We start from the raw sequence: 27,666 nt of genomic DNA, 5'->3' as shown, positions 1-27,666 counted from the left end.
TCTCTCTCTCTCTCTCTCTCTCTCTCTCTCTCGCAATCATAAGACTTGAACCTGCAAGCTTCAAGCTCTTAACATGCACTCACACAAACACACCCAAGCATGCAATCAAGCAAGCAAGATTCATATCCATAGATATGCAAGGAAATGAAAGCATAAGAGACATAAAATCACAAGACAATGCAAGTAGAGGAGCTCTCCAAGCTTGAGCTCAAAAGTAGATCTTATCACTCAGAACGTCTTTACAAACCTCCATGTCACTTATATACAATGGGATTTGCCTAACCACCCATACTTATGGGCTGCTTATTACTAGTTCTCTTCTATTAACAAGCCTTATATAGTTGGCTTCCATTACAAGGTTGGGCCCTTGGCCATATGTAGAGTGAGATTCCTAAGCTAGGGGGGGACCACATCATGTGTATGAAATAAGTGGTAACAATTTTCTATACACGGTTCTCAAACTTTTTTCTCTTTTTCTAGGTGGAGACGAATGTAGACTAAGGTGCCAAAAATTCTCAAATGAGACACATCTAGTTTCTCACACGATGTCCAAGATTCGTGTGGGGCTTGATTTGCGATTCTTGTTGTGAAAAGCCGGTTTTGCACATAGTAGTCGACAATCTTCTTCTCCCACGCAACATGGCCTACTGGGTCTTGGACATCTAGATCCAATTTAGTGCCCACAATGATCTTCCAAAGGTCAAGACACTAGAGACACATCTCCATCTTCATTCACCAAGCAAGATAATTGGAGCTTGTCAATTTTTCTAATCCATAGGCAAGGTTTGTTGGCTTGGACACTTGTGCCATCGTTTGCTTCACTCTGTCTGAACTAGTAAAGGATTAGACTTCTGCTATTATGTGTTCTAATTCATATATTCATTGATATCATGTAGAAATTAGCACACCATATCTAGATTCAAGCACATTAAAATTATTTTAGGGTCTCAAAAGGACTTGGACAAAAGCCCAAAAAAAAGCCTATGTTTCATACACATCATCAAATTTTAAATTTGACTTTTGAAAAGAACATTATACCTCCACTATCTTACACCAAAACACCCTTTCCAAGAGCCCAAAATCTATCAATACCACTCAAATCCAACATCATTTTCAAGGTCAAAGTATGAAAAAAATGAAAAGATTCAAGCCTCAAAAAGCTTAAAACATTCGTCTCAAGCCTAAAGTTGAATGGGGTGACTCTGAGGATGAGACATGAAGGATCACTAGATGTCATGGGACACCTCTTCACATGAAAAGGTAGTTATAAGTCACCCAAATTTTGACTTCTACACATTCATACATGTGGGTGTTGAAAACCATATACTTTCAAGCCATTCGCTGATTCCCCCTTCTAAAAGCCCGAAATCCATGAATACCACTCAATTCTAACATCAATATCGAGGTCAAAGAATGAAGAAATGAAAAAATTCAAGTCTCAAAAAGCTCAAAACATTCATCCGCAAGTGTAAACAAAAAGAATCAAATCTCAAGAAAAGTCCAACGAACAACTCACTAACAAATACACAAGTAAGGAAAGCGTTCTTCAAAGCAAGTGCCTACCATGTAAGTTTATTGTTAACACACTGCAAGCATCTGACAATTCACTATCCTTCACATAAATCCATGAAAATTCTCATTTAAAGGAGAGAATGGCATATTCTCCTATGATTATGATTCTAAGAAGAGACCCACATGTCTCTTCTTGGCATATCATGATGCTCCTCAGTGGTTGAAATCACCTTACATATTGGGGTGATTCTATTCTTTTTTGGCTTATAGCAGTGATTGTTGTATGCCTTTTTCATACTTAATACAAGTCTCTTTCTTTTGAAAAAAAAAGAAAAAAAAGAAGAGACCCACCTCCCCAAAGTTATATTCCACAAAGTTAGTGGTCTACAATGCAACGTGAGTTCACATCAATCCCATGTAGTTGTAGTTGGTTTCCCTTGTTTACACCAAAAACCACCATATGCTTTAAATGCACACCAGAAACTACCCAAGAACTCTAGTTTTTTTCTTTTCTTTTCTTTTCTTTTCTTTTTTTTTTTTTGGGGGAGGGGGGGGGTATGGAAAGGTATAAATACATGCCCAAACAATGTACTCCAAGGCAATATTTTGTGATCATGTTATAACATCTGCAATCCCCCACAGCTTTTGGACCTGCCTAGCATTGGGATGCTTTCAGCTGGCTGGCCATCATATCCAAGGAACACCACAAACCTATCACCGCATCAATAGCCTCTCTACCATGACCCGATTACCGTGCTAAGCTCATGGTTTTTTACCACGATGATGTTTTGAAATGCTATCACCTAACAAGAAATTCAATGTTCGAGGGGAGAAGACCTTAATGTCCTACAAAAATGTATGAACCTTGTCCAACCCAATTGGCTTTACTCAATCAAATTCAGTGACATAGCTCTAAATTGTGTACTATATGTACAATACAGTGGTATAACTGTACATGATTTATATCAAATGCTATTTGCACCATCACCTAACTGCACAGGTACCAGCTAGCTCATGTGTGCTAAAATCCGCTCAGTAAAGGGGGTCATGATTGAGCAGCCCAGATACCCACCCCAACAGCATTAATACACCAGATGGGAAAAGAGCCTTAGCCTGAACTTGATTATAGTTCGTTTTTCTGTGACGCATAGTTTGTGCATAACAGTACTTGAAGTACTGACAAAATTGTGCAAAGAAAATGAGATTTGTAACGACATGCTGCATTAGAGTTCCCTGTTGATGATACCCCAGCACCTGTACTACGAGGTACTCCATGGAATGGAGCTGGTGCATTCTCTGAGGGAGCATCTGCAGATGGAGTAGCTTTTAAAGGCGACAATGACGCAGATGGAGATGCTCCATCGATGCCCATGCCTTCGTCCAGCTTGTAGCCTGCACATCAAAACAAAAGAAGCGGAGTTGAATGTATGCTTCCAACAAGACACTTAAATGGCTCTTATCAGATTATAAGCTACTGATTAAATTGTTCACGGTTCACCAATGAGAGGTATTGACCATGCTTGAACATTTCCTGCATACACTCTTGGCTCCTAGTACTCCAAAGATCCATGCTCATATCACCAGAGTATAAGATGGTATGTTAATGTATTTATGACTGCATTCTAAGATGATCATTCGTCCTCCAATTCTACATTTAGAGCCTCATCATGTAACTCCACTGTCAAGGTTGCTTCCATTTCATCAGTTTCAAAGATATACCGAAGAAAACGTCGCACAGAAAGCTGACAACCGAGGGCTTGGTACAAATCCATACCACATTTTAATTACCCGTGTCAGCTTTCTGTCAAGGTTGCTTCCATTTCATCAGTGTCAAAGATGCACCGAGAAAACTTCGCACAGAAAGTTGACAACCGAGGGCTTGGTACAAATCCATACCACATTTCTATTACCCATGTAGTGGACATCTTTTTGTGCACTTGTTTGATGGACTGGTTGTCAATCAAATTTTGCTTTCTCGTCACCTCTGGGTTGTGCTTTTTTTGTCTTGGTTCCTAGCCTTGTTTGCAACTCCCATGGTATGTTCGAGCTGGATTCATTGACACTCAAGCAAGGATCGTAGCCTGAGAAAAGTTCATTTGTCTACCCCCGTGAGGAAGGTATAGGCAAACCACCCTAAGATGCCTATGCATGCAAGGTGAAACATTTTTGAGCCAGCCTGATGGTCCATTGGCAGGTTTTCAGGGTCGGAAGCAGCACTTGCAGAGCATTACAACAAACTTCCGACCTGGAGACCAAACCAGCATCAACATTTCTCAAGTGGCAGTGACTGATTGACACCCCTTCACACTAGCCAGGGGCACATTGTTGGCCTGCACTTTCTGAGCTTAAAGGCAGTTCTGCTGTACACGGTAGATGATAATCTTGCTTGCTTGAACTTTGGCTTCCCATCTTGAAAATAACATCCAGTGTAATCTATTCTAAGCCCCTCGAGAAATTTTGGAATAACTTGAGACTATGTGGTACTTTTTCCATAGGCAGGTATAGTCTAGCAACCCATGGAATGGGCTCACTTTGTGTTACTTAATCAAAATTGTCATCAAAATTGTCTGATCTTTAGCTATTGGTTAGTCATTTTCCTGGTTTACAACTTGCAAGAAACACACACTCACAATCTGAGGGAGACCATCCCAGCTTCATATCTTCCCGGTCAAATACCAACTGGTAGCCTGTCATGAAACTCTCTGCACGAAGCATGTTAAACAAATCAGCACATTAGCATCCTACACAGTCTCAATGAATGTTCAAAACCCACCTAAAGTAAATCTAAGACCTGTATAAGTCTATCTGTAGTGCTTCATTCACTTGAGAACATGGGATGAGTATGTAAACAATAAAATGGAAAAAAATGCATACGTCCAAGAATTGCAATGCCACTTTCAAGAATTGCCAGGCAGAAACCATCCAGTGTACCCTGGCATGCAAATACTCAAAAGTCAGAACAACAAATTTGGACACATTCTGATCATGTAATGCAAAAGCACGGCAATGCTTTATCAATACATACATAGATGCGTATGTAATGTGTGTACACGTAATGAATGTATGTGTGTAATGAATGTATGTGATATATGTATGTAGGTGTGTATGTAATGTATGTATGTAATGCATGCATGCATGTATGTATGTATACACATGAACGAACAGACATAGGTACATAGTATGTATGTATGTCTACATGTATGCACGTCTGTATGTATGTGCAAATGTTCATTGGTGGAAAGTCCAGGTTAGTTCTCTAATTCTATCTGCAAACATCACCGAAGGTACCTACATTCCCACTATAAATTCCAATTAGAGGGCTGAATACAGAGAAGTTGCCACCTCCCTGAAAAACCATGGAGATAGCAGGACTTGGTACATCATCATTACTCCTGCCACAAAAAGAACACGCATTAATGACAAGAAAACATATGGTGTGACACCTACTATTAAACCAGGGTATTGCGAGGCAATCGTACTAATGAAAAGCAACCCATGCTAACCTCGTCATATAGCAGAACTGCCAATCAACATCTTCAAAAACAGCTCTTTTTTGTTGAACCTGCACATCAAACTGGGCCAGATATAGGCGCATTTGTTAGCAAGCCTGAGATGCTATGTGAAACAAGTGCAGGGAAAGCAGAACCAAAGCAAGGGCTCTCTTACTTCGGTGGTTACAGCTGAGTATATTTCACTTGGCAAGTATGTGAAGGATGTCCCGCTGTCAATAATAATGGTAACCCCCTTCTGGTTGAAGGTCTTCGACCCAACCGAAATTTGGTCCAGTCCCACCGCATACCGGACACTGGCAAAGAGATGTTAGGTACACAGAGGGTATGCCAAAGCTTACTTAAATCGTGCACTGAGACATCGTATGAGAGTGCAAAGCTTAAGTGAGGGCATTGGTTAATTTCTTACTGTGTTCCATTTAATGGCAGGAATGGTGTTGTTTGCTGGGTAGCTAACCCCTTGTCTCCAAAGAAGAGCCTTCCAGAGGCATCGGCTTGAAAGCACATTGAGAAAGAGTTCCTTACTAAGCCTGCTTTTGCCAAAGAGTTTGGCAGTGCAATCTCCCCAAATCCCAGCCCTAGCAGACCATCAGGCGCCCCGCCAATGAGAAAATCTCCTGATTGGACCTGTCCACACCTGTAAAAGATGAAAATCTTCAGCAGCAAGACCACATTTTAGAAGTCCAGCAGGAACCTCTTATCAAACTCTCTACAACTCCTCGTATGACCTCACAATTCCACTTATAAAGTTATATGAAGACATACCCGAGAACAACTGGGGTTTCTATGGAGCTGCCATGATGTCTTCCTGATGTGAGGTGAATGACATCCTCTACCAACATACCGGATGTTGATGTGTCATCGGAAACATATCGCACATTGTATAGGCAGTCGTCACCCTTCCTTTCACACGTGCTTAAAGAATCACACAAACTGCTGTCACAGGTTACCGGTTTGCTTGTCTTTGAAGCAGCAGGGTTGTAGACATTCAATGGCATCTCCTGCATAGCAACACTTCCATGTAACCTTCACCAGCTCAAACGCCTTTGTAAGCCAGATAGTCTTTAAAGAGCAAAGCATCGAGCTAGTTACCAATAGACATGAGATTACACGCATTGTCACTACATAGGTTCCTTTTCAGGGCTCAGAACAAGGCAAGTTACTCTCACCTTTCTTGCCAAGGCCTTTTGCATGCATCCATAGAGAAGTTGAAGCATCTCACATCCCCTCATGCTTAATTTGAGACAGAAGTAAAGGCAGTGCACCCTGTAATAAACAAATATCCTCATAATCTGCTTCAGCATCTGTGATACATGAGCAATTTGCCCCTGAGCTGGTGGTACCAGTGGAAAGGGATTTCACACCTCTGGCCCCAAGATAAATCAGGTTTTGAGCGTCTTGAAACCAACAGGCAGGATCTGCTCAACCAACTGCCCTTCTCGCACAACTAGAATCGTCCCTTCTGAAGCCTCATCGAGAATCGAGATTAAGCCTTGGTGTCACATACACCCATGCACTGAAGTGCTATGTGACACACTCGCTCATCATCAATGCTACATTTGAACATCAATAGATATTTGTCGTATGCCATGACCCCACTGTGAGCCCTAGTGCAAGGACATGTCATGCACGAGCTGCTTAGGTCACATCAGAAACCTTATGCATCGGTAAGTGTCACGTAACCCACTTAGAGAACAGCCTCATGTAGGTCGTCCTAGTTTAGGAGTCTCTAACAAGCTTTAGGTGTCGGTATGTGTCACTTAACCCACTTGGAGAACAGCGTCATGTAGGTCATCCTAGTTTAGGAGTCTCTAACAAGAATTAGGTATCATAGGCTTAAGCTAGCCTTTGGCCAGCCTTAAGTGGGCTCCCATAAGAGCCTTCAAGAGCCACAAAGGGCCAGCCATGGACCTTAGACCCAGTCTGGTCCGCGCCCAGAGGCCAGTCAGCCAGCAGATAAGGACTCACAGCCACACATGTGAAAGCGCTTGCCATAACTAGCATTTTCAGCATGTTGTGTGCACGAATAAACAGGCCGACAGCATGTAGGAAAACCACTAGCAGTAGGGGTGTATATGCAGCCCCTCAGTCCGTATGATGGTTCCGCCAATGTTTGGTCTACCTCGTCCTTGGGTTTGGCATTCCATAGTCAACCGTTGCGGGAGGGAATCAGGTGTCGACTCTCCATCTTCTCTCTCTATAGCTCAGTATCTCCTTGTTCAATAATTAAAGTGGATTGCTTAAACTCACTCCAACATAAAGGAGTAAAAGGGCCTTGCTGTGTGTGGCACAATCATACCGGTTGCACACTACATTGGTATCAGAGCTTTTGATTGTGACCCACCTTGGCTTGGCTATCTAAAGTGAGAGCATCCATGGATGGTAAAGCTGAGGTTGGGAAAAACCACCCAGCCGTCCACCATGTCACGGAGAAGAAGAAGAAAGCTTCAAAGAACACACCTGGAGCAAAGTGTCCCAGAAGACACCACCAAAGAAAAAATAACAAGCAACAAAGATTTCATCCAAGAGCGGATGGAGAAAAATAGATTGCTAAAGCTACAACTTCAACAAGCAAAGGAGACAAAAACGCCTGAAGAGCAGGGTCCTACAAAATTTGAATGCATGCTTCTCTTCATGGAGCAACAAAGATGCCGGGAACTTGCTCACGAACGGAAGGCTGAGGAAGCCAAGGTTAAAGAAGACCACCAATGTGCAAAATTCCCATAACTTCGGCTTCATCAACAATGTTTGGTTCCGCTTCGTCTTTGACCTCTGAAGGGGTTGGACCTGCATATGGCTTTAACCAACTGATATGAAATACATCGTGCATAGTCCGACTCGGAGATAGCTTTAATTGCATAGACACTTCGTTAATCTTTTTCCTGATAGGAAAATGTCCGAAGCTCTTGAAAGACAACTTTGGGCATCGTTTGCCCACCTGTTTCAATCTTTGCTTCATAATCCGAAGATACACCCAATCCCCTTCCGAAAACTTTATATCCCTTCGGTCTTTATTTGCCTGTCGAGTGTAGGCCTCTTGTGCTTTAGCCAATCTGTCTTTTACTGACTCTAAAATCTCCTAGTAAGACACCGTCACCCTGTTCGCCTCTCCGGTACTGAAGACGAAGTCCTGGATAACGACGACTGGAAAGCTCTTTCAAACGCTGCCTCATATGGAGTCCTACCAATAGCTGAAGAAAAAGAATCATTCAAAACAGCGTAAACTAAAGGCAAATATGATTCCCACTTACCTTGCTGATCGTGAACATAACACTTCAGCACATCAAAGGCCAACTGGTTGTATATCTCTGTCTGGCCGTCCGTCTGTGGGTGGAATGCACTGGAAAAATTCAACTTAGTACCAAAATTATCAAACAATGCCCTCCAAAAATGACTAGTAAACTTGGCATCTCGATCTGACACTATGGTCCTAGGAATCCTGCCAATCGGGTACCAATGCCGAATGAACAACTGGGCAACATCCTCGGCGGTCACATTGGCCCTGCAAGGAATCAACAGAACAAATTTGCTAAACCTATGAACAATAGTTAAGCACTGCGTATTACGCTTACTCGGACTGGGAGGCAGATCCGTGACACAGTCCATGGAAATGTCTTGAAAAGGACCCTCAGGAATTGGCAAGGACTGTAACAACCCTATCTTCTTTCCACGAGGAGCTTTCACCTTCTGACAAATGTCACAGCGTTGTACATATGTAAACACATCACGCCTCATCTTTGGCCAATAGTATTGCCGTTCTAATTTCTCCAGAGTCGAATTCATGCCCCTGTGACCACCTGTAATGGCGTCATGGGCATCATGGAGAAGAGCTGCCCTGAATGACTTGATGACACATAGTCGGCCTTTGTAGAAAAGCCAACCATCGCGTATCAAAAAATGGCATGGTCCTATGGCATCCAATGCCTGTTCCCACTGTGTACCGAATTCCTCGGAATCCGCGTACGTGTGCTTCATGTCCTCTAGTCCTGTACCAACAAGATCAAGTCTAGTGGTCTGAATTGTAGACACTTGTCCCTTCCTGCTCAAAGCATCGGCCACTGGATTAGCCTTTCTTGGAAGGTACTCAATCATACCACCGAACTGCTGGAATATCTGACTCCAGCGGTGTTGTCGATCACTCCATTGTGCACTTGGCATTGTCTGAATCCAGCGTAATGCCTAATGGTCAATGCGAACCTCGAATCACATCCATACAGAAAATGTTTCCAATGTTTCAAGGCTTGTATAACCGCTAGGAGTTCACGATCATAGACTGAATAGTTCTTCTCGACGGACAGTAACTTACGAGACATGTAAGCTACTGGATGACCATTCTGTTGCAATACACCTCCAATTGCGATATTACTCGCATCGGTGATCACCTGAAATGGGTCATCCCACGAGGCAAGTGCTAAACAAGGTGCTTCTTCACCTTGAGGTTCTGGAATGCCTCCAACGCTCGGGGAGTCATTCGAATCTTTTGCCTTCTTGTTTTCACTCCCTTTAGCAGATCGGTGAGATTTGCCGACAAGAGGTCAGAAAACTTGTCGATGTGGGTGGAATATACATGGCATATACCCACAAATGATTTGATGTCATAGGCTGTCTGAGGTACTTCCCAGTTGACAATCTCGGCCACTTTAGCCGGATCAAGTCGAATATATATCCCAAGTAATGCACCTGGAATAGATAAAATTCCGACTTCTTCTCATTGACGTAAAGCTCGTTGCTTTCCAGCAACGTAAGGACTTTCTCCACATCAACGTCATGCTGCTCAACCGTAGCTGAAAATATGAATATGTCGTCCAGAAATATGAACACACACTTTCCAATCAAATCCCGGAAAACACGCATCATCATGCGGTTAAATGTAGCTGGGGCGTTCGTCAAGCCAAATGGCATGACCACAAATTCATAGTGGGCCCGTTCTGTACGGAAGGTTGTCTTGGGGATGTCCCCCTCCACAATCCGCACCTGGTGGTACCCACTCTTTAAATCAAGTTTCGAGAACACCTTTGCTCCATTCAGTCTCTCGAGAATATAGTCAATTCAAGGCATCGGGAATCTACTCTTGATAGTTAGCTTGTTGAGTGCACGATAATCGACACACAAACGGGAAGACCCATCTTTCTTCTTGACAAATAAGATCGGTGCTGCAAATGGCGACACGCTGGGGCGGATGAAGCCAGATTGCAACAATTCTTGGAGTTAGCGGTCCAACTCCGATTCCATTGCCTTGGAAAGGCGATACGGAAACTTGCTCGGGGGTTCCGAGCCTGGGAGGAGGTCAATCTTGTGGTCCTCCGTTTTGGACGGGGGGAGCTGGGGAGCGAGGCTGTCCCAAAGAAAAATCTTTTGGAACTTTTCGTGGTGAACCGATTACTTCTCGAAAGCACTGGCCACTGTCTAGGCTGTCTGGATGTAAATCATCGCACACTGTGCGCCTTGCCGGACTGCTCGCTTAGCCTGCAAGTGGCTTATGAGCGGAAAGTTCGGAATTCCTGGCTCACACTTAATGGTCACCGGGGCGTTTTACACATTCCGATTGATCTGGAACGTGTGCTTGTTCCACTTGACATCAGGAAGAAACTTGTGAAACCACTGAATACTACCCAAAATTATGCCTGCTCCTACAAGAGGGGCAACCATAAAGTCACGCACAAACTCTATGCCCTGAATCACTAACTTAGCACCTAGAGCTTCATACTTGACTCTCGTTGTCATGCCTGTGCTAAAATCCTCAACATGTTTGTCCACCGAAGTCAGCTCGAAACGGGCACGCCTAGCGGCTTGTTCCGTGACCACATCCTCCGTGCTGCCGCTGTCAAACAAGACGACTCTTTGGCCACCTATGTAGCCAAAGGACTTGAGCAATTCGTTGCGCTCATACTCCTGGTCATGGGCGCCCTTCTGCTTATCTTCGAGCTCGCGGCTAATAATTGCTCCAACTAAAGCACCGGGGTTTGAAGAACTAGGGGTAGCCGCTGGGGTCTGTGTGGGAGCTGAGCTCACCACGGAAGCTATGGAGGCGGCGGCGGCGGCGGGCTTTGGAGGCTTCTTCGGACAATCCCGAGAAGTATGTCCTTTTGTATGACAAAAGAAACATCTACCCTCCTCCTTGTACTGAGAAAGCTCCTCAGCACTCAACTTGCCACCTGTCTTGCCTACCTTCGCTTTCTGGTCTGGAGTAAGCTTAGACGCACTGTTCGAGTTCTTGGAACCAAAGGCTCCCGGGCTCTGACTTGGGGAAGACCTCGTCTGGTTCTGACTTTTGCCTCCCGAGGAGGTAGCCCTTGGAAAAGTCAACTGGGAAGTCTTGGGCTTGCCACGATTGTGTTTCATTTTTGCACTCTGCGCAAGCGAGAGTGCGTCTTCAAAAGTGGTTGGCCTAAACATACGCACCTCCCATTGGATTTACGTGTCAAGGCCATACAAAAACTGCCCTTTCTTGTTCGTATCAGATAAGTCTAATTGCAGACATAAAGTCGAAATTCTATTGGCAAACTGAAGGACTGGTTGCGCGTTCTAACGCGCTCCCCTGAACTCATCTTCGAGTCGCTCAAGGTAGTGGGGCGGTAGAAACTGCTGCTTAAGATCATGGACAAACTTGTCCCACACATAAGCTGCCATACCTGCTTTGGTGTGGGCATGAGCCCACTAAGTCCACCAAGAAATGGCCTCACCTTCCAAGTACCAACTGGCTAAGATCACTCTGTCAGTATCTGTTTTCCTAACTGCAGCAAAGTAAGCTTCAAATTGATGTAACCATGAATAGAGAGTTGTGGGATCGAGTTTACCATTATACTTATTGAAGTTCATTTTCTCGAGAAAATGATTCGAGGACGCCACCGGTGTCAATCTGGCATCCAATGCTTTGAGGTAACGCTCGTGTTCCACGCGTCGCATGGCTTCATCTTCTCATTGTCGGATCTCCAATGCACGCATCTGTAACTCAAGCAAAGAGCTTGGCTGCGGCTGTTGTGACCCTGTGAGAGGATTCCTGAGTCGAGGATCTGGTATCTAGGATACAGAAGGAGAGGGAGGAGGAGATGGAAAACGCAACGCTGGAGAGCGGGTACGCTCCTCCAGAGCCAAGATCTGCGCCTTCTGCTCATCCAACTTGGCTGTCTGTTCTACGATTGCTCGCATCATCTACTGGAACATGTCTGTGACACTCAAGCCTAGTGCCCTAACTGGGCTGCCTGGTGCACTCTGGTCCCATGGTTCTTGGTCTCTCTCGTCGTCGTAGCTCGCCATAGCAGGAAAATGCACTTCCTTTCGGAATGCAATCTGACCATCCACTATCTGTGTGGGAGACATCCGGAGGCTTCCGGAGGCTAAAAACCAACCGTCCTTCGAGGGACAGGAGTCATTCCGAAAGGGGTAGTCCACCGGCGTCTAAAAACCAACCACACGAGCGAGAAAAAATTCTGGTTTCTTTGCTAAATCTTTGTACTTGAAGTATGCTCTGATACCACTGTAACATGCGGAAGCTTTGGAGAAGAATCGATAACTTCAATACTCAAAATTCAGCACTCTTTTCGCGACGGAAATTAATGCACAAACTGAAAGGAGATGTGCAGAAAATAGAGAGAGAGAGAGAGAGAGAGAGAGAGAGAGAGAGAGAGAGAGAGGACACAATATTGGGTCCCAATTACCCTCTGTAGGGCCCCCACCACGGATGGTGTATTTGCTTTATTAGAATGATGTGAATCTGAAAAGAAAATACAAAATTCTTGACCTTTCTTGGTTGGGAAATCCCTGCCCTTGACCTTTAGTACTCCACCCCTTTGCTTAGCAACTCCCTTGGCTTGTCTAGCCCTTGATTTGCTTGAGCTCTTGGTGAATAATGAGATGATTGAATGGGAACATGGGCTAGGATATTTATACTACTCAATATGAGCAGTCGGCCAGTATACATCCAGGCGGCCAGCCTAAAAGTTCCATGACTTGTGAAAATCCAGTAATAAATGCTGAATTAAATCCCAAAAAATGCTGCGTTTTTCCCTACAGGCTGAGAAGGTGATGCGCCTGAATTCCAATGGCTGGGCAAGGCCTTTGCACACATCCCAAGGGCTGGGCTGCCCCATACTTGCCCTACAGCCATGTAAAGGCTGTAAACTCCTGGAATTTGTCTTATTCTTGCCCTAGAGGCTAGAGCTGTCCTACAGCCCCTCCATGGCTGGTGGGTTCAGCCTGGGCCTTCCTGGCCCTCATGGGGGTGGTTCCACACCATTCCCATGCCCACACTAAGATCCGGGGTAGCCCTATGGACTGGCCCCTTGTCCTAAACACTAACTACTCAGTGATCTGGCATCCGGTACCATACCCGATATACAGAATCACTGACATCATTCTAGAGGGAGACTCACAGCGCGGACTGGCACTGTTTCATGTGCAGGACAGTGCACACCTGACCTTAGACTCCTGTGCAGGACAATGCACATCTGACCTCGGACATCTGAGATGGATCCCTGGCTGACTCGTCCCGGACTGGGCTCACATGGGATCAGTTCACCATGCCAGGTCCTGCACCTTCTGTACATAAATGTCTACGTGGCATCCAAGTGCGGGATGCACGTGACACACAGTACCAAGTGGCAGGCTGAGTAGGCCACCGAGCAACCATCCTCTACAAGGGCCACCCCCGAAGCTACACCAACACCTCCAACCTCAATTTCTAATGCCGTGCAGCTTGTGCGCACTTTGAATCCAGTGCCTCCAATGGTGTTTGAAGATATGCACAAGGGCGAGACTCCGGGCAAGAAGAAAAGGTCTAATCTGTGCCTATGGCACAATGAAGGGACAAGAATTCATTGTCCTCTTCGACATGGGTAGCTATGAGGATGCCATCTATCCACAGTTGGTGCTAAGACGAGTTGTACCTTAGTACCATACAATTTTCTTTTGATGGGTTATGGGTTTATGTGTGAAAATATACCCAAAGAGGTATTTTACCCAGCCCAAAAAGGGCTATTTAGTCATTTAAACTTCACTTTTTATCTGCTAGCCGACCAGCACCCTCCCTTTCCATATAAATATGAGGCGCATCCTTATGAACACATCTATCACGAGTACTTCCCTACTGGTCGCCTACTGCAGGACTGAACCTCAGCGTTTTTACTCCCTGTTGCTGCTGGATTGGTCGCCTACATCAGGACAGATCATCTGCGTTTTTCTTCTCCGGCTACTGCTGTTGGTACAGGCCGCCGCCTACTACGACAGGTGGAACCTACTCTCTGCTGCTGCTGAACTGGTCGCCTACATCAGGGGTGATCATCAGCGTTTTTCCTCTCCGGTTGCTGCTGCTGGTACAGGCTGCATACATTTGCGTTTCACTTCAGCATACTTCTGCGTTTTACTTCAGCAGTCAACAGGACATCAGTACTTACATCTGTGCTTACATCTCAGCCTTACATCAGGCATATATTGGCGCTTACATCAGGCTTACTTTGGGACTGTTATCTGCATTTTTGGGACAGCAGCCTTCTCTGCTCGTTCGGAGTCTCACATAGAGCTCATGTACTGGACTTTATCATTTATATACATATCATCATTGCATACTGTGTGATTCGCTATGATCTCTCATATATTTGGTCCTTTGGTCTCTTTTGCCCTCACATGGTATCAGAGCTATCGTGAGCAAAAGAATTGAAGACCTTGAGAGCACACAGCATGGATCATCTACCCACGATTCCGGAGGATCAACCTTTCATACCAGATATTGATTCTCCTTATTCAGATATAGATCACACGGAAGATGGGACTCTTCATTCACTGGAGAGCCCTGTTCGAGGTCTTTCATTGGGAGACGACCAGCCTATTTTTACCTACTCACCCTCTACACCCTTGGCATATCGTTTTTCTTCTCCGAGCTCATCAGCCGTTACTTCCAGAGGAGGATACATGCCCACAGCCGATGAGCTAGTATTGGACCCAAGTATTCAGCCTCAACTGGAGAGCCCTGCTTCTCATTCTAGCCGACAAACTGGACTTCAGTATGGGACTTTTTCTCAGGAAGGACACGTACCTCCTCGATCATTCAGAGATCCATCATCATCAATCCTGCCGGTGACCGCATCAAGGTCGTATGTGCCTTTTAGTACGTATGTTCCTAACTCTACCTGGGTATCTTCTTCTGTAGCACAAGGTCAACAAACAGTACCATCAACTACTCTCGATCCCTGGCATTTTGTGAACCCAAAGAGAGGAGGGTCTAGGAGTACAATTCACTCTCAGACTTCTGGTGTTCAAGGAGGTAACACTGTTTTCTCCTCTGGTTCACTTTCTATCCCTACTCCTAATGTGTTATGGAATGCTGCTCAACTTCAAGCACAAAACCCTCCCACCCAACCCATATCTTTTCCTACTAGTGTTGGCGTGCAGTCATCACCGCCTGCACCTCCTTTGGGTCCTGCACTATGCCCTCTCGCACTGCAGTGCCACCCAGCATTCCGGGGTATCACGTGGTTTACCAACCCATCTCTGGCACTGGTGTTTTTCCTAATTATGTGCCCTCTCAAGGATTTGTGCCTCAACTAGGTGTTCCACCTATGCTGAGTGCCCAAACCTATATTTCATCTTACTCTCAACATCCCATTAAGGAAGAAGTTCGATGTGGCAACAACACAATGATGCCCATAAAATCCATTGACACTGTCTTATTTGACACCAACACTGGCTCCAACCAGGCTACCTTGGGCAGTGTCTATCTTGTCCCTAATTTAGGTCTCAACTTACTTTCTATATCCCAACTAACACAACTCGATCGTGGAGTTTACTTCAACAAACGAGTTCTCGAGGTAATTGATGAGACTATCGGTCTTGTTGTTGCCAGAGGTCAAGCTCAGAAGGATGGTTTGTACCGGATGTCTACTTTTTTAATTGAGCCATCTTCGTTGGTTCAAAGTTCATCAGGTTTGTGCCTATGTGACCCAAACTCCATCCAACATTGAACAACTATGACACTTTCGCTATGGTCATCTACCCTATGCCACACTCTACAAGCTATCTCGAGACCAGTTAGTTGAAGGCATACCCAACCTCAAACTAACAAAGAATGTCTGTCAGCCCTATCAAATGGGTAAGCAGCATCGCTCCCCATTCCCACAACATGCTACTCATCGTGCTTCGGAAATCCTCAAGTTGATTCATTTTGACTTGAGTGACCAATCCCCAACTCCTTCCTTGAATGGATCTCTCTAGACTCTACTACATGCTGATTGTTGATGATGATTATTCAAGGTACATGTGGGTATATTTCCTAAAGCATAAATCCGACGCTTTCCAATACTTTTCCACATGGGTTCGGTTAGTCACTAATCAAATGGCCGTCTCAATTGGGATTGCTTGTATAGTGACAATGGTGGTGAATTTATCTTCCATCAATTTACTAAGTTCTTACAAGACCAGGGCATTCAACACCAACTCACCTCCACCAACTCTCCCTCACAAAATGGAGTGGTCGAGCGCAAGAACCAAACTGTGATGGATATGGCACACTCCATGCTTTTTGTAGCTGAGCTGCCTGAATGCCTTTGGTCAGAATCGATCAACACTGCGGTATACCTTCTTAACCGTTGCCCCACGATCGCTGTTCCCCACAGGACTCCATTTGAGGCATTTTTTGGCAAAAAGCCAACCATTTCCCATTTCCGTGTCTTTCGGTGTCGTGTATACACTCACACTCTGAATGACACAAGGAGCAAGCTTGAGCCAAGAAGTCAGTTGCTCATTTTGTGGGCTACTCGTTTGAATCAAAGGCTTGCAAAGTTTTTGATCCACAATCAAACAAAGTTTTTGTTCGTCAAGACGTTGTCTTTGATGAGCGAGATTTACTTCGCCTTCCACTGCCCATACCAACTGAACAAGAATCTCAGACTGTGCCACATGACCCCCATCAGTCACCTACAACTTCACCTCTTGAGGAGGCTTCCTCCTCCCAACAGCCACCCAGGGACCCTTTACCTCGCTGGTATCAACAAACTATGCATGATTCTGGCATGCTTCCCCTTGATATCCCTTTGGATGGTCCTCGTCGGTCCACCAGACTCACTCCTCGTGGCTCAATCGCCTCTGTTTTTTCCGCAGACTATGTGGCGTATAATGAGCCAACTTTGTGGAAAGATGCTATCAAACTTCCATCCTGGAAACAGGCTATGGAACTAGAACTCGAAAGCATTGACCGTAATGGCACGTGGTCCCTTCTGGAGGATTGCCCTCGTAAGGTCATTGGAACCAAATGGATCTTCCGCACCAAATTTAAAGCCGATGGTACCTTGGACAAATACAAAGCCGCTTGTTGTGCAAGGCTTTCGCCAAAAAGAAGGCATTGATTTCGACGAGACCTTTGCACCCACTGCTCGAATGACAACAATCCGTCTTTTACTCAATCTGGCTGCTCACCACAAATGGCCAGTTGATGAGATTGATGTTAAGAGTGCCTTTTGAAATGGCATTCTCGAAGAGGAGGTCTACGTTGACCAACCTCTGGGTTTCCCGCTCCCCGGGGTTTGAGAACAAAGTCTTTCGCTTGCATAAAGCTCTTTATGGGCTTCAGCAAGCCCCCCGGGCGTGGTATCATCGCATTGACAAATTTTTTCGCAGCCAAGGTTTTCAACCATCTCACTATGACCCCAATATCTATATTCATACTAATCAAGGGATGGTTTGCTACCTAGTTCTGTATGTCAATGACCTCATTATTTTTGGTTCACATCATGCCAAAATGGTTGATATCATGGCACAACTCAGACGAACTTTTGAGATGACTGATCTCGGTCTTCTCTCATATGTCCTTGGCATAGAGGTGGTCCAACATCCTAATAGTATTTTTGTGTCTCAACAAAAGTATTGTCTCCAACTCATTACTTCCTACTTTCCCGATGGTGTTGTCCCTATGGCTACTCCATTGGATCCCACCGTCAAACTGTTGAAGGAAGTGGAGTCTAGACTCACCTCCACATGAAGAGCGAGCCAGTGGTTGGGAAACTTATCTGACTCACGAATTCTCGTCTTGATATCTCCTATTGCACATCCATTTTAAGTCAGTATTTCAATGCTTCTAAGGGACCATATTGGAGTTCAGCAACAAGGGTTGTTCGCTATCTAGCAAGTACCTATTTGTATGGACTTCACTACAGTCGTGGGATCACCTACGTGGTTACATAGACTCCGACTGGACTAGTGATTTTGATTCCCGACGTTCTCATGGTGGTTGTTTGTACTCTCTCAAATCTGCCCCTCTCTCTTGGTCTAGCAAAAAGCAGGATACCGTTGCAGGTTCTTCCGCTGAAGCCGAATACCGGGTCTTCTATGACGCCGCCACTGAGACTATGTATCTTCGTCAGCTTCTTTTGGAGATGTGCATCCCCATTGACACCGCTTCTATCATCTTTGTCGACAGACAGAGTGCGATTGCCCTTGCTGGCAATCCTATTTTTTCTAACCGTACCAAGCATGTGGGTGTCCATTTTCGTTTTACCACGGAACAGGTTGAGCTTGGTACCATCCGACTCTTGTACATTCCTACAACGTCTTAGCGATCGGATCAACATCGGTCCACCACCATCATCCTCCGCACATTGAGAGAGGGATCTTCCTCTCCAAAGAGGTGTTGAAGCTCCTTGCTTCAGATTCAGACACATGGGAAGCTCATGGCATGAAGGCCGACAATAAGTCATTCCGCAAGTACATCTCCAAGGAGACATATTGGAGTCAAATGATTGATCTTGCAACGGAGATGGTTTCTATTATGACTCTCGATCTTAGAGAAGATGTATTTCATTATTTCAATGGAATTTGTAAATGTTTATGGGTTAAGTTATGTTCCCACATAACTTTCGTGTGTTTCCATTCTTGCAAGTTGAATGGCTGGTGCTATCCTCTTTCTTTCGTAATGATTGTAAGCCACTCATCTACAACAAGACAGAAGCATTTAAGAAATATTCTAAACTTTGCATTGCTGGTACCAATTGGATGAGTGAGTCAAAGCTTGGAGAGGAACCAATGTCAACTTTCGAAAATGCCATTGTTCGAGGAGGTGCAGAGAGGAATAAAAGCTTGAGTGGGTAAGTTATCTATATGAGGTCCCTATGTGAAGTGTGTGCTTTATTGAGATGCAAGTCTATGAATGTTTTATTTAACTCTCAATGCTTTGCAAGTTTCTCATACATTGCTTTACAAGGCCAGGAGACACGATCATTGATGTGTTTGCAGGGACAGGAAACATGGCCAATGCATGCAAAGAGTTGGGCTGACATTGCATTTCTTTAGAGAAGGATGAGCTCATGTTAAAAGAGTTTCTTAGACCTGCCTCTCATGCAAGAGAGGAAGGCAAAGATGAGTAGGTATACTTGGATGCTTGATGTTGGAGATATGGATATTTTTTTATTTTGTGCATGAACTATGGTCTTTATGAGTTACTACTGTTGGAACTATGGATTGTATCTTTTGTTATACTTCTCAAATGTATGGTCTTAAAGAATAGTATAGTATGGTCATGAAGGATGATGTACATTAGTGCTTGTCCCATTTATGAAGTATGATGAGATTTTATTCACAAATAATAGTATTAATGCTTGTTCTACATGTTGATTGTAAGAGAAAAGTAGATGTTTGAAAACCACATTGTTTCATACTTCACATTTAAACTATGGTTATTTTCTGCTTCTATGTTAGAAGTATGAAGCTTTTTTACATTTGTGTTGAAACTATGCTTTTATGAATCTTTTTTATAGTACTATTATTTGAACTATAGATTGTAACTTTTGTTGGACTTCTTAAATGCGTTGTCATAAAGAAAGGTATGGTTTGGTCATATACGATGATGTACATTAGCATGATATGGTCGTATATGATGATACACATTAGCATGATATCATCATAAACAAAGGTATGGCATGGTCACATGATATGGTTGTAAAGAATAATCTGATTTGCGTAAGTGGTGAGAGTAAAGCATGAATCATGATGCTTCTTGTATACAATATATACATGTAACTTTTTGTGATAGAAAAGTATCATTGATGCTACATATGAGCAGAAGACAAATACTATGTAACTCAATATTCCATACTAGCCAATGAAGCTTGCACTCATAGGTGCTGGAGAAGCTTGCCTAAAAGTTAAGACAAATGCTTGCATGTGCTTCAAAAGCTCGCCTTCACCTATAGAAGCTCGTGTCTCCTCTGGATGGCTCGCCTCAGTAAGCTCGCCGAAAAAGTGCACCCTTGATTACCCAGAAACTACATGACTTGTGCCAGTTGATCTACGCTCCTAATGCGCGACAATAGGTCTCAATTGCCTCAGCAAATCTCTGGAGATCCCCTACATCTCTCGATAGGTATGCTGAGAGTAGGGAGGGAAAGACGCAATCCTTGGAGTCCAGTCTCTTAAGAGGAGAGGAAACTACTCATGGCCTTGGTGACGAATTGGAAGAGGTAAGGTGCCAGTGGACAGCCTTGTCGGACCTAGCGAGAAAGGAAAAATCTGTCGCCTTGGGCTCCCTGAATGAGGACCTGACTATGGGAAGCTAAGTAAAGTCTTGAAACACCACAGATCCACTCCTCTGGGAACCCCATCCAGTGCATTCTGCAGTTAACCCTATCATAAGCTTTCTCAAAGTCTAGGTGATCGAAGCTATCGTCTCCCAAAAAGTGAAGATGTTGTTCAAAATGCTTCGATCCTGAAAAAAACCTGTCTGAATGTCATGAATCAAGTCGAGGAGGAAAGGCTGAAGTCTCTGGCTGATGGCCTTGGCCAAGATCTTGTAGGTGGTCCCAAGGAGGGTGATGGGTCTCCAGTGCCGGATCTCCAATCTGTCATCACCTTTCTTAGAATCAAATGAATCAAACCCTCTCATAGCCTCTTTGGTATGACGCCTGTAATCATAATCTCATTGAAGGCTGCTCGAAGACCGCCTTCCAAGAGATTCCAGTGGCAACGGAAGAAGGAAATTGGAAGCCCGTCCGCCCCTGGGCATTTGCCCAAGAAAGAACCGTCAAGGCCTCTGCCAGCTCCTCTGTTGTGAAGGTGGTCAATAAGAAGGTCCGGAGAGTGGGGAGAATCAAGATAATCCAGAGTGGAGCATATTGAGTAATAAAAGGTTTCTTGTTTGGAATGGAAACCATAGATGTAAGGCATGGATGGAACGCATCAAGCAAGGTAATCTATCCATTCAACTTCGATCCCTCTCTCTACTCTAATTATTATCCCTCTATATACATTGAGTAAACATTGTAGTGTACTCGACATCTCAATCTCAACATGTTCATGTGTATTATCAGTTTTTGAAGTTTGAAAAATCTCAAGAAGATGAAATATTGCTTGCACTTGTCGAAGTTAATAGGTAAGATACATGTGAGCACCCTTTTTTTCGTAGACTCTTATGGAATAGGAAAATATTCGTGCATCTGAATGTATTTTTCTTTTAGATTTACTCGGTCCATGTGCCTCATACACTTGCACATGATATATTTCTTATACAAAAGTTTGAAATGTCTGACAAGGGTACTTTAATGAGGTACTTCTCCAATGATAAGGAAAAGCTCCTTGTTCTCATGATGAGAAAAGAGATGAAGAGGCAAAATGAACCTTGGTATAATTGTCATCTAAGATGGAGGCGCTGGCTGGTGATGGGCCCTAAGGTGGCTGTTTTGTGTGTGCGTGGAGCCCGTCTAGCTGCAGCTAGACAAAGGCAGCACACTCTGATACCAAATGTTGACAAATGCCTAGAGTGCAAACACACAGCTAGTGGGGAGAAGAGAGAGAGGGAAAGATGATAATCAACAAGATATTTAGCACAAGGGCAAAGGGATTGAAGGGTACAAGAGTAGTGGAAAGCATAAATTCATTATAGACATACGTCCTTTTTAAAAGAGAGACCCCATTACATGTTCTAAAGCATATGCTAAATATGATGCCACCACATATGCTAAGTATGATGCTACCACATATGTCAAGTATGATGCCACCACATATGCCTTCTAAAAGACTATTCCCACACAGAAGTCTTATACATTCTAGCAGTTGTTCACACATTGGAACCGCTTTATTTAAAGCCTACATACATTGCTAGTATACTCAACCACCTAGCACTTGTTTATTCCCACATTAATCGCTATTAATATTTGACACTAATTGGAGGCATGACACCTTCACTATTGTTGATAGTTTTCATGAGCTTGCCATGATTCGTGGGGATAGGAACAGTCTCGAAATTCCATTCATTTCTCATATCCGGCCTACACCAGCAAGAAAACGCAGCATACAGACAGGCCAGAAAGCTGCAGCAATAGGGTAAAGAAAATACAGCCCTAAGGGTACCCTGAATTAGCCCCAAAACAGAGGTTCTATTCAGCCCAAAACAGTCCCCAAGGTGTCTCTGTGCACTGTTTAGAGCGTTGACAAAATAAAATACACGTAATAAGTCAATCTTTTACTTCATTTACATATTGCAATACATAAGCAAATACACCTGGCAAACGGGTGGGGGCCCTTAAGAGGGTGGTTGGGACCCAATCGGGTGTGTTGTGTGCTATCTTTATCTCTCTATCTCTCCGTTATTGTTTCTGCAAATTTCAGCAAGCACTTTAAGCAATCTCTTCTCTTCTACATTGAAAGAATACTTCCGCAGAAGTCCCATATCACACTGGTATCAGAGCTTTGGCTTTGGTAAAAGAGAGAGTGCTTTAAAAAAATTGGTTTTCAAGCTCCCAAATACCGGGGTGTGGCTCCGGTGTACTTACAAATGCATCTTTAGCCTCTGTGATGGACATGCGTTCAGTTTGAAGCATAGGCATTGGCATACAAACTACACCAGTTACATCATACAGCTGTAGCCTCATGATGGACATGTTACTGCAGAAGAATAACTCTATTAAATTGAATTAAAGCCATGCAGTACCATTCTTTGAGCTCGTGCATTCTGCATAATCTGCAGTTTTAGGAAGAGTCTCGACTTTGTGGAGACAAGATTTAATATGAATGTCGTAACATTCAATAATGTCGGTCACCCATTTGCAACGCTAGGCAACGACACAAGGATTACGTTCACACAACATAAAAGATTTGTCCCGATTCACAAATGTCGGTCAACCAACTATTAGATTTGCAACGCTAGGCAACTACACAAGCGTTAGGTTCACACACCATAAAAATCTATAATTTCACTTTTGTTAGATGTTTACATTGAATCCCTTTGTTAAGTGTAATCTATTAGATTCATCTTCTCCCATGGAACGTCCTTCTTTTTTTAATTGTCTCTTCATGTGGACCCGAGCTTTTCATGACTTCAATTTTTTCTTGATACAACAAAGATCCATGGAGTTGGAGCAGCTAAGTCATACTTTCCAGGAGGAGTGCACCGGAGGCCATACACCTAGGCTATAAAACCCCCATAGAACCACCTAATACACAAGCTAAAAACACAAGGTTAGAATATATAGAAGGGTGCATGCAAACTCACCTCCCAACCATAGATTCCATCAGGTATCTCCCCCCAAGCCAAGGGCTAAGGTTCCACTCCCCATAGGCCAAGCCACTCCCCACAGGCCAAGCCAGGCCAGTCAACCTTGGCATCCCATATACCACCAGAGCCAAGCGAACTTCGCTAAAACTGCTTGTGAATCGCCATGTCCATAGCGGCAGTCTGGTCCAAGAGAGACCATCAGCCAAGTGATATGACCGAATGAATCACAAGGACCCATAAGTCACTTATATAGTGACTACTATCGCTATAAATAACCATCCAGCTATAAATAGCCAATAACCATGGATTATCACTAATAATGAACCCTAGCCACAGGTAACCTGCTTGTGACCTTCCCCTAATCCTAGGGCTCCCCAACCTTGACCAAATTAGGACATAATCCTAAGAATTAATGTTAGGTTCCCCTCCTAAGACCTTTCCTCTCTACGAAACAAAATCAAGGAATCTCCGCTCTAAACTAGCAACTGTCTCCCAAGTCGAGTCCTCCGCTGCCCGAGCTCTGGCTTATATGGAACAAATCACAAGCCCTCAACCTCTACCAGCTCCTGAGGTGTAACTATGTTATCCTCAGCTCCCAATTTCTCCTTGAGTCTACTCACATGGAAACCTAGGTGAACTTTTATATTAGGAGGCAATTTTAATTTAACAGCCACCTCACCAATCCTTTTTCAAGATCTGATAAAGTCCACAGTACCCAAGGGACAACTTGCCAACCTTTCCCATCCATCACATCTCATAACTCTGGGTATTTGTAGATAAACAAGCATTCCCTCGAAAAACTCCCACGGCAAACACTTCTTATTCAACATAAAACCGTGCTCTATAGTAAGCACTTCTGATAGATTCCCGTGCACTGACTAGCATCTCCTGCATATCTGTTAAGAAATATCTAGCCGCGTCAATCTTTATACCCTTAAGTCTCGATATAGTTTCCAGAGATCTAGGTTGGTAACTATACATCAACATAAAAGGACTTTAACCAATAGTTGAATGCTTCGAATAGACTCGACAACCCGAGTGCCTACTGTTCCGGATTTGGCACATCTACCGAGACTCGTGCTTCTCAGAAACGGCTTGACGATTCCAAGGACGAAGTGGCGGAACATCTTTGGAGGAGGGTGAACACAACTCTCTTAGGAGGAGTTCCAAACCAAGCGACTAGCCAGCCAATATTTTAAGTGTGACTCCACCGAGCATATCGCAAAGGATTGTCTGAGAACCTTGGAGAAGACATCCGAGGAGAAGACTTCTAGAGTAGTGTGACGAGGAGGCTAGGGTGCCCCAAGTACGAACAAAGGGATTTAGTGTGCTCAAGTGTGTGACGGGCATCTCCAAGTTGTGAGCTCCTTCAGGAGATGATTCGGACATAGTCCAAGGTCTTGTCTATTTGCCTGACTGAGGGGTGTGGTCTTATATGTTGGAAGGTCATGGCCTGGCCGTCTACATACCACATGCATAGTGCCAGGGATAATGAGATCATACGTAAATAATAGAAGACTAGGGCCATTATCATCCCTCCTCCACTAATTTTCGTGACTTGGAAGGGATTACAGTGATGGAGGTTAAGTGCGCAGTGACGTGAACACTACTAGAATGGGTGACCTCCCAAGAAATGGCCCTCAATTTTCAATATGGTATCAGAGCCAGAGTCAGAGCCAAGGAGGGCATGTTGGGATGTTATTGATGGAGCTGGTCGACTTGTCAATTCCTCTCGTGGAGCTGAACAAAGGCCGGATGCGTGTACGACCAAGAAAGCTTTGTCTTGTTGGTATGCCCGGAGTAATCACTAGTAGGCGAGCATATGCAGGAATAGCCGGGTGACATCTCTCTAAGAGCCCTAGTCTTCTATTATTTATGTATGGCGTAAACACGTCACCTCCCGAGGAGTGGCCCCCAATTTCCAACATTATATACATTGACAAAGCTTGTGCATGTGGATACAAGCTTGTACTGAGTGTATGGAACCAGTTTTGGTGGACTTGGAAGGGCCGGTATGGACACAAGTCTAGAGTGTTGTGAAGAGAACACAAGACTCTAGTCCAACTTAAGGCTTCATCACGTGAGTACTTTCTACATCAAGATTAAGAGAGTATTGTGACTCTAGGCTCCAACGTAAGGCTTGATCACATGGATACTTTCTACATCGAGATTACAAGAGAATACACTTGTGATGGATCTCGCATAAAGAGCTACCATTATCAATTAATGCGTATAATGATGAGTACATAAACGGATGACAAAGTGCTAATAATCATTATATGGTGGGCAAAGAATTCACTTAATTTTGATCACCACCGAGAGAAGAATAGATCGCATGGTTAAACAGATTATGATAAACAACCAAGCATACTTAAGAGCTAAAAAGGCATGTGCAAGATGTTCGTAACCTCGTGCACTTACACGAAGTTGTTGGCTAGAAGCAGAGATGGATGCACATTGCTTGCACTCGCAAGGTACCCAGAGCAGGTCGCTCCCTGTATCCAGCGCCACCAGGAATGAAGTGTTGGGTGTTCCGATGTCAATTACTGCATAATGCAGCCTGTTCCCCCCCCCCCCCCCCCCCCAAAAAAAAAAAACCCAAAAAAGCGATAGTAAAATAGGCAATTGCATACACTGATTAGAGCTAACAAAGCTAGTGGCATCATGATTTTATTCGTACATCAGCTAATCTCTCCACTGATTGTGTGGGTGTGTGTGGGGGCAGGACAGAGAGATGATGCTAAACTGACCATCCGAACTCCTCTCCATAATCCATGGTTTCGTTGCCGGAGGAAAACGACAAGGGCTGTTCGGTAGCGGCCAGCCGACGGCGATCTTGCCGGTGCAGCAACCTGTAGAAATCTGGGGTTCCGGCAACCACCCGCTTTCCAGAAACGCTTCCGGCGTACTTTCGGCTCCAAAAGTCGTGCGTTTCCGCCGAAAACTTGTGCAGCATCCTCAGGCTCAGCATGTCAGAGCGGCAGGCCGACTGTCGGAAAGTTAGGAGGATCGTCGCCAGCAGAACCAGCAGTGGCATTTTCGGAAACATGGCGGGAAAATGCCCAAAAAAAAAGACTTGGGCGAAATTTACTTATGTTCAAAAAAAATGCGGGGGAGAGAAATTTACTTGTGTTCAAAAGAGCTTACAGAAGGCAGACCAGCGGAGCGTGCAGCTATGGTTCTTGCAGAAGGTGAAGAAAAGTTAATTAGGTTGTGGAGAGGGTGAAAAGAAAGCTATGGCTTCTGCAAAAGAAGAGAAAAGCTTTGGCTTTTGCAGGAGAAGAAAGAAGCTACGCCTTTTGCAAAAGAAGAAAGCAGTTATGGTAGAGGCTCAGCCTCTCAACACAGAAAAAGCCCACTTCATCATCTGATCAGACAGTGTGCAGGCAGCAGCATTCTGCATCAGAAGGAGGACAAACAAAATAATAGGGACAGTCACGTGTTTCTCCCAAGAAAAAAGAGGAGGAAACGAGTTTAACAAGTGTCAAAATGTGGATGATATCTTCCTATCCTACATGTACAACAGCAGGCAAAGAAGCGATCCCGTTTCCTTGTGTGTAGCACTGCGCGCCATGATACAGTGAGACAGGGACGTAGGCAATATAGCATGTGCACCACCTATGTTTTACCTACCTTGCACTACGAAGGCGAGAAGGATTGAGTGAGTGAGGTCCACGAGGGAGGTAGTGTGTTACCCATGTTGGCGTACCAATAATGTGTGTGTGTGTGTGTGTGTGTGTGAGAGAGAGAGAGAGAGAGAGAGAAAGAAGAAAAGAGCCCACCAACAATATGTATGTGTGTGTGTGTGTGAGAGAGAGAGAGAGAGAGAAGAAAAGAACCCAAAGAACATGTAGGACTCATTTGGAGGGGGGGGGGGGGGGGGGCATGCTGAGCGAGTTGCATCCAAACTCGTGTGTGTGTGTGTGTGTTACTTGGAGAGAGTGAGTTACTTCTCAAGGTTAGTCATAAGTGACACAACTCTCTCTCTCTCTCTCTCTCTCTCTCTCTCTCTCTCTCTCTCTCACTCACACACACACACACACGCGCACACATTCATTCTCATAGAGGGGGTGCACGACACATACACACTCTATCACCAACCATAGTGTCCAAAGCCATTCTCCTTGAAATATTCATAACAAGAAGTACTCCTCTATGCTAGTCTTCAATGTCGGT

General features: G+C 44.4%; 1 protein-coding gene across 3 annotated transcripts; it reads right to left on the bottom strand.

Moving 5' to 3' along the window:
* Positions 1–2,377: 2,377 nt before the first annotated feature.
* On the bottom strand, positions 2,378–27,082 carry LOC147605323 (aspartic proteinase-like protein 1). 3 transcript variants are annotated; one of them, XM_086793759.1, is made up of 10 exons: positions 26,241–27,082; positions 25,912–26,050; positions 5,787–6,022; positions 5,431–5,658; positions 5,179–5,317; positions 5,016–5,086; positions 4,805–4,904; positions 4,387–4,444; positions 4,143–4,214; positions 2,378–2,904 (listed from the first exon to the last, which is right to left on the bottom strand). In XM_086793759.1, exons 1-10 carry the CDS (start codon positions 26,537–26,539, stop codon positions 2,636–2,638), a joined length of 1,611 nt encoding a protein of 536 aa, XP_086649885.1. In that variant the 5' UTR covers positions 26,540–27,082; the 3' UTR covers positions 2,378–2,635. The 3 variants fall into 3 exon arrangements, with proteins under 3 accessions (XP_086649885.1, XP_086649886.1, XP_086649888.1); XM_086793760.1 differs by having other exon boundaries at positions 26,171–26,993; XM_086793762.1 differs by lacking the exons at positions 25,912–26,050; positions 26,241–27,082 and adding an exon at positions 6,191–8,422.
* Positions 27,083–27,666: the final 584 nt, after the last annotated feature.

The sequence above is a fragment of the Cibotium barometz genome, chromosome 60, assembly GCF_041138505.1.
Source record: "Cibotium barometz isolate CiBa-2024 chromosome 60, ASM4113850v1, whole genome shotgun sequence".
NCBI lineage: Eukaryota > Viridiplantae > Streptophyta > Polypodiopsida > Cyatheales > Cibotiaceae > Cibotium > Cibotium barometz.
This window is presented reverse-complemented; position numbering and strand designations above follow the sequence as displayed.

Excerpts from the sequence above, each read along its gene's own strand:
- LOC147605323 (XM_086793759.1), bottom strand. The coding sequence starts at position 26,539 with ATGTTTCCGAAAATGCCACTGCTGGTTCTGCTGGCGACGATCCTCCTA. Across the intron at positions 26,051-26,240 it reads TATGGAGAGGAGTTCGGATG|GCTGCATTATGCAGTAATTG; the intron begins GTCAGTTTAGCA and ends GGGGGGGAACAG. Across the intron at positions 5,087-5,178 it reads ACTCAGCTGTAACCACCGAA|TTTGATGTGCAGGTTCAACA; the intron begins GTAAGAGAGCCC and ends TATCTGGCCCAG.